The following is a 12,500-nucleotide window of genomic DNA, read 5'->3' as shown; positions in this document are numbered from 1 at the left end:
TGGCTTTGCTTTAGACTGTGCTAGTGACCTCAGTTTCTGGAAAACAGCTACTCTAGGATAGGAGTGATTTGGATAGTTTACTCTAGCATAGGGTAGCAAAATCCAGCTAAAACTAGCGCTCTGGTATAGGCTAAGGGTTCCAAGATCCCAGCGGCACATTCCCACCCATAAATTCCTAAAGTATCCCCCCCCCCCCCCCTCCTCCTTCCCGGGGGTTAAGAGCCACGTTTAGTAGTTAATCAATGTTCAAATCAGGCCAAACAACAAGTTAGTGTAAACGGAAATCGAAAAACGGATAATAAAGTATGCGTATTTAAACCAAAATGCATTAGTGGGGTAGTGGGCGTTACACCTACCTGCAAACTCTGCAGTCGTGTGCTCTGAGGTAATTTTGATGACAACATGGAACTGTGGGACCTTTGATGGTGGAGTCCATATGCGCGTGATAGTGACCGTACTTTTCATATCGAACAACCTTCGAAACAAAAGTTATAGTCAGAAGCAAATGACTAGAAGAAAACAACTCCGATGCAAAGCGTACGTCACAGCATTTTTACAGAGCGATCTATTTTTAGGCTACCTTTCCCGCAAGAAACAAAGATAGTTCCGGTTTGGTGACGCTATGACGTCAAGTTAGCTTCTTGTGATTGGTCATCGCGCTCCTGTGGGAGTCTCATTCGCGGGAATTCAATCTAAAAATAAATCGTTCTCTGAAAACGCCGTGACAGGAATATAGATCTGTTCTTCGCTCCTAGTCATGGGCTCCTGTTATAGTACAGTATTTAGGGGTCTTTTCCTTGTGCTTTTGATATATTGAGGATGAGAAAGTAATTGCAAACAAACTCGAAGCCAGGGGGTAAGAAGACGCTGAGGGAGTAAAACAAAAATCTGAGTGAAGGGGAAGAAAACCGAAGATCCTGCCTACGACCCTGCCGATGACTCAGAGTTTGAGCAAGAAATAAACGGGGACATAATTAAATTCAGTAAAAGAGTACAACTAAATATTGCCATCAGTTCTAAACTGCAAAAAACAAATGCCCCACAAGAGACTAACAATAAAAAATATCTGACCTGCATTGGCTCACCACCTTGAACAATTTTCCTTGGAAGCTTGGTTAACTTGATTACTCTGTAAATTTGAACATTCTTAATTAATGGTTCGAAAACAAGAATGGCGGCAGATTTGTTGGATTTTAATTCCGCCTATATTGTGTACTCCTGAGAAGAACTGTATACTTGTTCAAGTTGTTATGACTGCCCTTTCGAAGACCATAGCTGTAGAAGACACCCTTAGTTTATTTATTTATTGTCATCCCTCTGATCGTCCTCGATGTTATTGGTTGTCCGTCAGGTAAAAACTGTGCTATCACTGACCTTTAAAAGACTGTGGAAAGTGATTGGGTGGGGTTCCATGCTTTTTCGCGTTCGGGAAGTGAAAGTGGCTTACCGCCGATAAAATTTATTTGTTTTGTCTATTATGTATCAGTTCTTTTGGTGTTGTAAAAGTTCCCTTTTTTTCAGAATTATCTGGGAGATTTTAATGAAAGCTTACCACAATCTATGTTTAGAAGAGACAACAAACGCTAGATCTTTTGAGTGACTAAAGTTTGGCAAGCCTTCGAATTGAATGTGGCCTAGACAAGACTCTCGAAAGTCAAAAGACTCGGACGACATTACGCTCAACGCATTTTATGCTCTTAATGCTATGCTGCATTACCTTTCATGTAGTCTTTTTAATACAGCGTCAGCAGTTTTGTCCTGCTGTAACCAGGTATGTTGGCTAAAACGCCACCTGTGCCGCGGACTTTTCGTCTTCAAGAAATCCATATACCGAAGAATCTTCTTAATATTCAACTCTTTGAAGACATTTGGTGTTAGCTTACCTGCACAATAATATTCAGTTTTCATAAGATTCAAGTTTCGTAATAATTGAAATAATTCCAAAACTCAAAGAGTGACAAGCAATCAAAACTTGTGTTCAGCCTAAATACAGGGTGACTTTTGTTACTTCAGGAGAAATATGCCGTTTGTACCGTAGTGAACTGTACTATTATGCTAAGCTTAATTTTATCGACGTAAACTTCTAGTTAGACACACCTCTTTTAGTTTGTTCCCTTTTACAGAACCCATAAGCGTTAACGTTGACTGGCGAATTAAGGAGATAAATTATAGCAAAGACAACTTCAACTAAAAGATTACTTCAAAATATGAACTAGTTACAGTTACCGTGCTACTCAGAGTTCTCGTCAAGCAAACAGAGAAGGACTATCTCGAAGGGTAGCTTCCATTTGAATTGTAATTCACTCTTAATTTAGATCACAAGGCCGAGAAAACTAAATTCTAACGTAAATAGGATTAAATATTTATATTTACACACCCCGCTGACGGCTTAGTTCGTGATACCCATGAAAAACAAACCTGCCAGAACTTCTGGCATACCGATCGCTTGTTTGCCAATTATCTTATAATCGTGCTTACCGTTCTTAAGTCTATCAGTGATATCCAAGCGCTTAAACCTAAGAAAACCAAAAACGAGAAGTGTCATTTCTTCTTTTTTTTCCTTTTCGACATGAGGAGCGAATAGAGCTACACTTAATTCGATTTGATGCAATAATGATGCACCGATCATTAATTCTCCGCGACCCAGCCTCCAATCTTAACATCGTTTTATTGATAGAAGAAAGGTCTCAAACATATTCACAGCCGAGCAGGATCGGGATCGAGATTTCTTTCGCGTCACTGATCTCGTTCTGACGTAATTTATCGAAAAATCGTGAAGGCACTTGTCCAATGACTTTTACGGCCTCTTTCAACACAAAACAAATGTTACGCCTGCAAAAAGGTAGACGTTTACGATTCTAGATAAGAAAACTGCCAAATCGAGAGGGATAGATTTACAAATGTATAGATAAAATTTCCAGGTTGACTAATGTCGTGTTGTATCAACAGGCAACCGGTTTAGGTTTATATTAGCGGTTGAGATTTCCCAATGCAATCATGGAGTACAATTTTCCAACCGTTTTCCATTAGAACGCGGTAACGCGGTAACTCCTGTCATTGCCAGACTTCTCCGCGTTGACAAGTTGAGGGAAAACAACACGGCTCGAGCCGCGGACGACTTTTAAAAGCCCGCCTAACGACAGTGGTTGCTGTCCATGCTTTTTCAACTGTTTCAACATAGTTGGATGCCGATTGAAGAAGTTGATCAGCCAAACCAACCGGAAACAGTTTTTTTTTTCCAAATGGAAGACGAAAAAACCCAAACCGTTGATCCCAGCAGAGCACTACCTGAATGAATTAATTGATTGAAAGTTACCCGGCGGCCTTACATTTCTTGCACTTCATCGTCCTTCAAATAGAGTTTCTTGTGCTTTCCAGCAAATTCTTTCACCTTTGAAATCCAATAATTAAGCTATAGTTAGTTCGTTAACGTTAGTTATCGTTAGTAAGTTTTTGGTTTGAATAATATTTCAATATTAGTAAAATAGTATCTGGCGATACACACTACCTCAATGGAGTCTATAATGCCATCTGCGTTGGTATCCCAGACTTCGAAATTTCCAGCGAACAATTGATCTCGCGAAAGTGTCCAATCCATATCTGAATTCGAAAGGCAGTTTTAGTATAATGGTATGGAAAATACTTCAACGCAGGGACACCAGCGGAAGAACTAGAGACAAAATTCATTCCGCTCGTCCAACTGTCTATTTCAATGTCAGAATGGTGCATACATGACTGCGCATGTTCGGCTGGCTTATATAGTGAATCTCGGAGCAGCCAAAAGACAGATCGACTTAGTGAAAGGGTTGACAAACGGATCGACTCACCTTGTGTGACTAACGACTTTAGTCTAATGGAAAACAAACAGATAGACCACGTTGAACCTTTCCTCCATGCTCCTCATAGATGACAAGGGAGGGGAGGGGAGAACCTGATATAATTGTTGAAAGATTGACTGATTTACTGACTGACCCACCAACCGACTGACATCGGCTGGCTGGCTGGCTGGCTGGCTTGCCAACTAACTTACTGACTGACTGGTCATTACCGTTATGAAACCAATCAGCCACCCTTGGTGACCATCAAACCACCTAATCAATGAATAGCTTATTACTAAGTCGATTGGTTCATTTGACTAACCGATCGGTCAACTCGCTAACAAATGGCTCTCTGACTAGTTGAGTGATTCAGTCTATAAGCGACTCATCAGAGAACAGCTTACTGAAAGAAAAGCTCCCTTCAAGAAGCATTACCTCACCAGCTAGTGCCAAATCCTCATCTAAGTCTCCATCATATGTCGAAAAACCCGAGGTACTTGTCCTGAGCCCACTGTCTTTGGCCAGTGAGATGATATGATCACATTCCTCGTGTGATAAGAATTCTGGGATTTCTTGAAATCACATAAAATTAAATATTTTAATTACACGATAACTGAGGTAATGGCTCTATTCTATAGAAATTGTGAGTACAAAGTGATTAAATAACGAAACTCCACAAGCTATGTGCCGACGAGTAATTTAATGTGTTGCACATGTAAAACAATGATTATTGGAGAGGTTTTGTGGTGCGCTTTTTATTAATTAATTGTTAGTTTGTTGACAATGAAGAAACAAAAGCGACAGGACAATGCCGTAAAATAGTGTCTTAACTTGTGAATACCATCGAAGATTTTCTGCGCTGAAAGGGGCTTGTTATACACATAAGTTGAAAACTGTCCACCATTCGAATAGCTCGTTTTAACGTACAACCGTTTTCTTTGAACTGGGGCCTGTTTCTCGAAAGTCCCGGTAATTACCGGGCCCGTTAACTTACCGGGACCGTTACCGGGAAACTTTATCGGGACCGAAAGAGTGTTTCTCGAAGCACCCGTAAACTTTCCCGGTACTTATCGGGGCCGATAAAATAACCGGCAGTTACCAGGCTCTTGCATGCACTTCACGCTCGTCATGAAAAGAAGGAAAATGACTTGGCACGAGATCCGTAGAGCTTGTAGCATCCAGTTTCCCAACCGAGCGCTGGTAAACAAAGGTGGCGTTCGAAACGATGACCTTCCATCGTTCCTTTTACATCTTCTAGCAGTGAAGGCGACTTTTTAAACCTCATTGGCGGAGAAATTTTGCAAAGGGTGTTAAGATGGCAGGATTTTTTTTATTCACGCTTTTTGTAAGCAACACTTTTAGTTTACTGGGAAGCAACGTTCTTTTGGAGTAATAGAAGCTCAGAAAATGTTACAACGAGTTTAAGCGAAATTCTCAATCTCGAAGGCTTCGATTCAATAGAAGTAGTAGATGGCATCGTATAGCGAACCAGTGGAAGGAGGTATGTCTTTGAGTCATCGTTTAGCATTATCAGATGTTTTGAATTCTCTTCAAGAACATCTGTATTCAATTTTATCTCGACAGGTACGTCGGGTGGAATTCCGTCTTACCTCAGGTTCACTGCATTTATTTCGATTTTCATTGGCATATATATGCGAACACTCTCAAGATACACTATTTGAAAAAAAATCACTTTTATTGAATGAAACGAAAATAATATTATTAATTATATAGTTATTTATCATAAGGGTATAGTAGATTTTAAAAGACACTGCTAAAAGGGATCAATTAGTATGTAAACACTTATTAATTTATGGGATAATTCTATCCTTGATTTATTGTGACTCCTTCGAGTCAAAGATACTTGGTGAACCCCTAGCTGGAAGTAAGATAATTATATTAGTAAATTTGTGGCACCTTTATTAAGGGGGTGGCACTTAACTACAGAAGGACAATGATTGCTAAGGAACCTGTTTAGTCAAAGAGCCCTACAAAAAGTTTGCATGGATGGTTCTTTGAAGTAACTCTTTCAATGGAAATCTGACATCACTTCAATAAAGGTGTATGCGCAACTAGTCCCAGTCCTCGATCTCGAAAAGAACAAAAAGACGAGGCGGTTTTTTCATCGGATAAGAACCGTCCCATCAATATTTGTAAACTGCAGCTTGGAATTTCTATTTGGGCAAAAAATGGAACTGATATTTTGAAAAGTGCAACAGAGGAGGGCCATGAATCCATGCTACACTGATTTTGTGTTAGATTGTTCTTGTACTGTTGCATTAAAAATTTGTGAAAAACATAGTTAGCTCGCTGAGTTTTTAGGCATTTTCTTTTTTGGCCACGTGATTTACCAAATATGGTTGTCAGTCGAATCAGTAGAAGAAATGTTAAAATAAATAGAACACACTTGGCAAAAAATGGTAACTGCAGAGTTAAAGAGACTCAAGAAATGATTATTTGAAGGAGTCCATAGCAACAGTTTGGTAGTTAAGAGCCACCCCCTTAAACCTGATTGTTTTCATGCGGCAATAATGACTTTAACGCTGAATTAAATGTGTCGTCAGTATTTCAAAGTGTGATAGCATCTTACAAGCTAAAAATGAGGAAATTGGAACTAGAAAGTGACATTTTGAAGGAGAAGCGGGTACCAATAATACTCAGTCGTCCTAAAATCACATTTGATGAACAGGGTTTTGTTAAGCCATGATGAGTCCAGGTGATCTGGTGGTAAATTTGCAGTCTTAAGAAAAGATTGATTTTGTTGTACTCATTTTTATGTCTTTGAGACAGATGTCCTGATGATTATAAACAAGACTGGCTAGATTCTAGAATACCGGTCTACTTAATTTGCAAAGGAATAGCGTCTGTTATTATATGCCTAGTTCTTCAAAGGGCACTACTGCAAGAATACAATAGTGGCCGGGTATTCTAGAATCACTTCGTGTTACAATATAACACTCGACCAATGGAAATGAAGCAATTGAATGATTAATTTTATTAGTAGTTTTATTTTTATGAATGCTCCATGTCTTGGGCAATTTTGTTGTCAAGTTTTGGCTTTTGTTTGTTTTTTTGTTGTTACATTTAACATGAAACAACAACAATGATATTGAATTTAAGGAGAAATGTAGACTCGGAAAAATATCCGAGTCCCAGATGGGATTTGAACCCACGACCCTCCGTGATCTAGTCGGATGCTCTAACCACTGAGCTACTGGAGACTCTATGGTGAGCAAGGGTCAATTTGTGGGTCTCGACTCACCATAGAGTCTCCAGTAGCTCAGTGTTTAGAGCATCCGACTAGATCACGGAGGGTCGTGGGTTCAAATCCCATCTGGAACTCGGATATTTTTCCGAGTCTACATTTCTCCTTAAATTCAATAACATTTAACATAGATGCAAAACTATTTTGCTTGTATGTATTAGGGGGATTTCATTTATTAGCTCATAGGAAGGGAGGGGGGGGGGGGGGGTTGGCAAAATTACTTGGAAAATCCTTCAAACATTTCCCAACCCCCCTCTATAGTAATGGCAACAATCACATAACCCCAATCTTTATCCAGCATTATATCTCAACCCCCCTCTTTCTCTCCCTCATACATACGGGAGCCACCCAACTTATACATGAAAGCAGAACAGCTCAGCCAGTTCATCCAATGCATTCATGTGTTATTAGCATTAATGCTTATATTCAACATTTTCAACTCAATAATCATCTATATCCTTAGAAGCAACAATTCAGCAGGAGGCGTAGCAGGGTTTTTCCGTTTTAATAGGTACCCACAGGAAGGTGCAGTGAAACAAGCGCTTTCTGCATGAGCCTCTAGGGAGGATCTGGGGGCATGCTCCCCAGAAAATTGTTATTATTAGGGCCTCAGAAATGCCGTTTCCCATGTTTTCCGGGGGTAAGTTTCATAAATCAAAGCATGAAAAAAATGCTAACTATTCACTCGCTGTAACTTTGTTTTTTATTTGTCAACCTTTGGAACTACTGATAGAAGTGTTTAGTAGACAAGTGCATTATCCACGGTAAATGTGGCTACAGGAAAAGGGAGAGACCTCTCCCTTTACAATGGAAATATCAAATAAATAAAAAAAATAAAATGTTTTATTTTTTGGATTTTTGGAGGTACGCATATATGTGGGTATGTGCGTATATGGTCGCTATGCCCCTGTTCAGCTTGCATACCATCACAAAAAGTAAAATATAAGGCATCCGTCACTTTTAAAACTTCATAGGAAGGGCGGTGCATTTCCATGTCCAGACCGTTGAGAGTTAATCATTACAGGTATTTCCCAATGCAGGCATTTCCCTGTTCCCAGGAACAGTTCCCATAATTGGGAAAACTTTTTCCAATGGCCAGGAAAATGGGTGTAATATTATAAATCTCTTCTAATATGTACATTCAGCTTTGAAGCCAGTGAAATGAAGTAGAAAAGCCAACATTTCAATCAACCCCCTCAAAAAGCTGCTCAATATATGACAACCCCCTTAATACTTTTCCAAAATAACATTACCCCCCCCCCCCCCTCATGTGCTAATAAATGAAAGCCCCCTTACTGTTTCTCTTTTTTGCAGTGTCATTTAAAATGAACTTACCTGATGACTGTTGACTGGCTTTTGGACAAAGTGACCCGATAAAATTAATCTTACTGTTCGAGTGCACCTCATTCCAAGTGTTTTTCACTGCAAAGTTGAATCTTTCCATCTATGGCAAATACATTTTTCCATGTTCTCCTTGAAAATTGGTTTCAATGCACAGTAAATTTAACAAAACTCTCTCCATATTTTGTCACTTTCCAAGGCCTAGCTAGCAAGAAGCAATAATCAAGTCTTTAACCGAGGTGATCCCTACCAAACTGCTCTGCATTGCAACAAGGTTCAAAACAGTTTGTTCCGTTATAGTGGAAATTAACTCATGCCTCTCATTAGCTTTGCAAATATCTCTCTGGTGTTGAGATTTATCTTAAACAAAAGAAAATATTTTGAGTTAAGTTGCACTTAAGTTATATAGAAGCTATTGAGTAATGGAGGCCAGGCAGAAATTTGCTGCTTTGCACTGCCCACCAGAGTAATCAAGGAGGGAAATCTTGTCTTCCACAGGCCAAAGGCCCTCTTAGTGGTGTTCTTCATTTTTGTATGGACCTTCTGGCACCTGTACCTGTTTGATTGCATACCCACAGTCTCCCAGGAGCCACCCATTCCCACCTCCTCCACCCTCCATACATGCTTGCAAGTAGCTGGCCTTAAAAATAGTTGAATCATGTACAGAGCCATGCCATATGCAAACAAAATTTGTAGATGACAGGTGAGCATTGCACACTGTCATCACATTAATAGCATGAAAACCCTTGTGGCAAACAGAGAGATGTTCATCACTGTCTGGGCGCCAGATAGGAATGAGAGAGCCATCAATAATTGCTCCAGTCACTCTGGGAAAGCCAGCTATAGGGTAACATACGGTAACATTTGCTTGAAAGATTTATTGTCACACTTGAACACCACCAAAACAAAACAGAGATAAAGCGGACCGCCGTGGGAACAACGTACGCAAAGAAGTTCGTGGTTTGATGAGCATTAATTTATGGGTTTTGTCGAGTTTGAGTCCATATAATAATTCCTTTTTTTCTCGAACACAAACATGTTTTATTCTTACACAAGGAGACAATTTCCTCTTTGCTGTTTCAGACAAACATGCAGCATTTCGCTGGGTGTGTTTTGTTTTTTGCTCAATATCACGTGATGGTCGATCGCTTCTCCTTTCCACATTTTCCCTGCCAGTAGCTTTTGCATCCCATTTATTTATTTATTTGTATGTTTTTTTTTAACAACATGCCATTTGTTTTTTGCTGGAAATGCTGCAGCTAGTTGTTCCCAGATTAAGACTCTGGGTGCTGCGAATTTATAGATGTGAAAAAAAGTAGACTCACGCCAAAACAAACCGCAGTCCGTCTTTAAGTCAAGGCTTGCTTTATTGCCGATTCCATCGAAGTTTAATATATTAACATCTGTAGTTTTTCGGCACCGAAAGTAGGTGGGTACGTCTTGACCATTAGGCTGTATTGGTACACCTGAGTCTCCGCGAATTGCTGTCTCTGTAGATCGATCTTCTTTACAATACACCGTTCAATCAGCCAATTTAATCTTCCTGTTGACAACCTATGCCTCTCAACGACTTCTGTTTCGGTCATATGATTCAGTACAGGCCTCCATTGGTATGTTCTTGGCCGACAAACTGCGTAACAAAAGTCCGTCTTCGGCAGCCATTTTGTTTTGATGCAGCAAAATGATGCTACCCGTAAACTTTAACGGGAGAGTAACGGGAGCTCCTAAGCTCCCGTAAGTTACCGGGCAAGTTATCGGGGAAAATAACGGGATCGAAATTAACGGGAGATTCGAGAAACACCCGAAAACTTATCGGGTAATTACCGGTGACTTACCGGGCACGGTAAGTTACCGGGTCTTTCGAGAAACAGGCCCCTGGCCCGGAACAAATTAAGCTTTTTTCAACAATATCAATGACTCGGCGTTCGGATTGGATTCCGGTCTGCTTCAAAAATACGTGCACTCTTCAGTGATGTGGCTCACACCGGTTTCAATAATTCTGAAAGAATGTCTTATTAGAACGATTAATTAAACAAAATGTTACAGTGCCATATGAAACACCAATCATTGCTTAACAAGATGAACTTATTAATGTGACTTTATGGGTTACTATGGCAAAAAAGAGCCATCTAAAAGCACCCTAAATTTTGTCTTTCAATGCTCGTATCTTAAAAACGAGCTTGGTGGGCCCCCAATTTTTATTGCAGGAAAGTGATAAGCGGGCTAAGATAAAACTAACCGGTCAGTTAAAAAAAATTCATGGGACCGTGGATTTTTAGCCAACTTCACAGCACAGTTGGGAACTTTTAAGGTGGCTCTGAATCCGCTCCTGAGGATTAAGTAATGAACTCGTGAGCTTAAGTAGTGAACACTTACCAAACACAAGTGGCTTCATTGCTCGGGTAATAAGCTTGATAGGACCATTCTCACTGATATTCACCCACTTTGCGTGACCAGTCTAAATAAACAATATTTAAGGAGGAGAGGGTAGGGACAAAGATGATCATGTATGGAGAGAATTTCGCTTACTACATTTACATTGAAAAAAAAACATTTCAAATTCTCCTTTTTTAGTTCCAGTCTTCACAAATTTATTTGTTTGAATTTTTGATCCTCTTTAAAGCCCTGGCCAAGTTATCGAACAAAGTTGGATTCAACGCTCCAACTTTGCTCGACCCTTCAATGTTCGACCGTTTGGCGACCCATGTTGGATAACGTTCGTCCAACACCTTTTGTTCTTACAAGTGTTGGATGGAGCTTGCTTTTGATAAAACATTGCGACCAACAATTCTGCTCGACGCCACGATGTTGCAGTGTTGTGCCGCTCTTCCAACAAAGTTGTGTCCTGAGTCAAGTCACGTTTGCGCTGCTAGCCAAACATGAATCGATATTTTATGTTCAAGCCTAGGCTTCGAGCATTATTTGCAACAAAGATAGCGGACAAGGATCAACAGCCAGAAACCTTGATTAACGAGTAGGAAGCAAGGCCATGTCTTTAGGACGCTTTTAGTCCCCTTAATCACTATCGCTCTGTTTGCAGATTTCTGGTTCAATAGCGTTTACGGTTTCTGCAAATTGATCCGAGCTCACTCTCATCCCTACGCGCGGATGTATCTTGCAGTGAATATACCCTTTTCTACACGTTCTCTTAACCATTTTTGAATCCATCTTTTCCGTCCTCAAACAGCTCCAGTAGCACAAACGCTACGAGCGGTTTTCGTTTCAGTGCTAGCGCCATACTTACAAATTTAGCGCCAACTTGAATTTGAATGTTGCATCAAGCAATGTTGGATAGTGTTTTGCAACTACCTCAACATTTACATCCAACAATGTTGCATGTGCCATTCCACTTTGTTCAATGGTTTGGCCAGGGCTTTAGGCCCGTTTTAAACGTTGCATTTCACATGTGCCGAATCTAACGCAAATGAGAAAAATTTATTGTTTTCGCTCATTTGCATTCGATTCGGCACATGTGAAATGCGACGTTTAAAATGGGCCTTGGGGATACCAATGAGAGAATTTCATTAACAGCGATGATCATTGAGATAGTCTTTAAATTTGGAATTATAGCCGTACCCTGATCATTCCTTTTTTCTTTGTTGTGTCCATATGACCGGTGGCCAGTGTAGCTTTTGAAAATTACCCAATTACCGCCCGGTAATTTTTCAAATGAAACTGAAAAGCCCGACTCGAAGTAAGTTCTCCGGCGCAATAGGATCTCCAATTACCAGTCAATTAATGACTTGGTGCGAGTAAGCAAATTTCCGAGTACGCTCAATTTTTAAAGCGTATTAAAGCGATTTTGGATCATAGGACTGAAGGGTAGCCCTTTCAAAATTAAACCTTAGACCAGGCCTTAGACTTAGATGCAATATAACAGCTCTTGTTAAAACTTGACCGGCCGTCGGCCTTTTAGACCACTTACTTTTTATAAACAAATTCTGGCATTTTCACTCCGCTTCATGCCTGGAGACAATGATCTTCTTTTTTAAAATACAAAGAAAATACTAAAATTGGTATTTTAGATGGGTAGGAAAGGGACATGCATTGCAAAGGTCTATTCCTAGCTGCATGGT

The 12,500-nt window shown here is 40.0% G+C and overlaps 1 protein-coding gene and 1 non-coding gene across 3 annotated transcripts in view; both read right to left on the bottom strand.

Annotated features, from left to right (window-relative positions):
- Positions 1–12,500, bottom strand: part of LOC138022104 (transmembrane prolyl 4-hydroxylase-like) — a 30,380-nt gene that overhangs the window by 3,031 nt on the left and 14,849 nt on the right. For both annotated transcript variants that reach the window (XM_068869130.1, XM_068869129.1), the window contains 8 exons: positions 10,801–10,882; positions 4,259–4,390; positions 3,509–3,600; positions 3,330–3,391; positions 2,479–2,516; positions 1,718–1,883; positions 1,072–1,129; positions 357–475 (listed from right to left, as the gene is read on the bottom strand). In XM_068869130.1, coding sequence (XP_068725231.1) covers positions 357–475; positions 1,072–1,129; positions 1,718–1,883; positions 2,479–2,516; positions 3,330–3,391; positions 3,509–3,600; positions 4,259–4,390; positions 10,801–10,882 — 749 coding nt within the window. The remainder of the gene's footprint in view (positions 1–356; positions 476–1,071; positions 1,130–1,717; positions 1,884–2,478; positions 2,517–3,329; positions 3,392–3,508; positions 3,601–4,258; positions 4,391–10,800; positions 10,883–12,500) is intronic.
- Positions 6,967–7,040, bottom strand: Trnas-aga (transfer RNA serine (anticodon AGA)). The gene has a single exon. It is a non-coding gene; the product is annotated as a tRNA-Ser (tRNA).

The sequence above is a fragment of the Montipora capricornis genome, chromosome 10 (assembly GCF_036669925.1).
Source record: "Montipora capricornis isolate CH-2021 chromosome 10, ASM3666992v2, whole genome shotgun sequence".
NCBI lineage: Eukaryota > Metazoa > Cnidaria > Anthozoa > Scleractinia > Acroporidae > Montipora > Montipora capricornis.
Note: the sequence above shows the minus strand (reverse complement) of the source record. Positions and strands in the feature narration are given on the sequence as shown.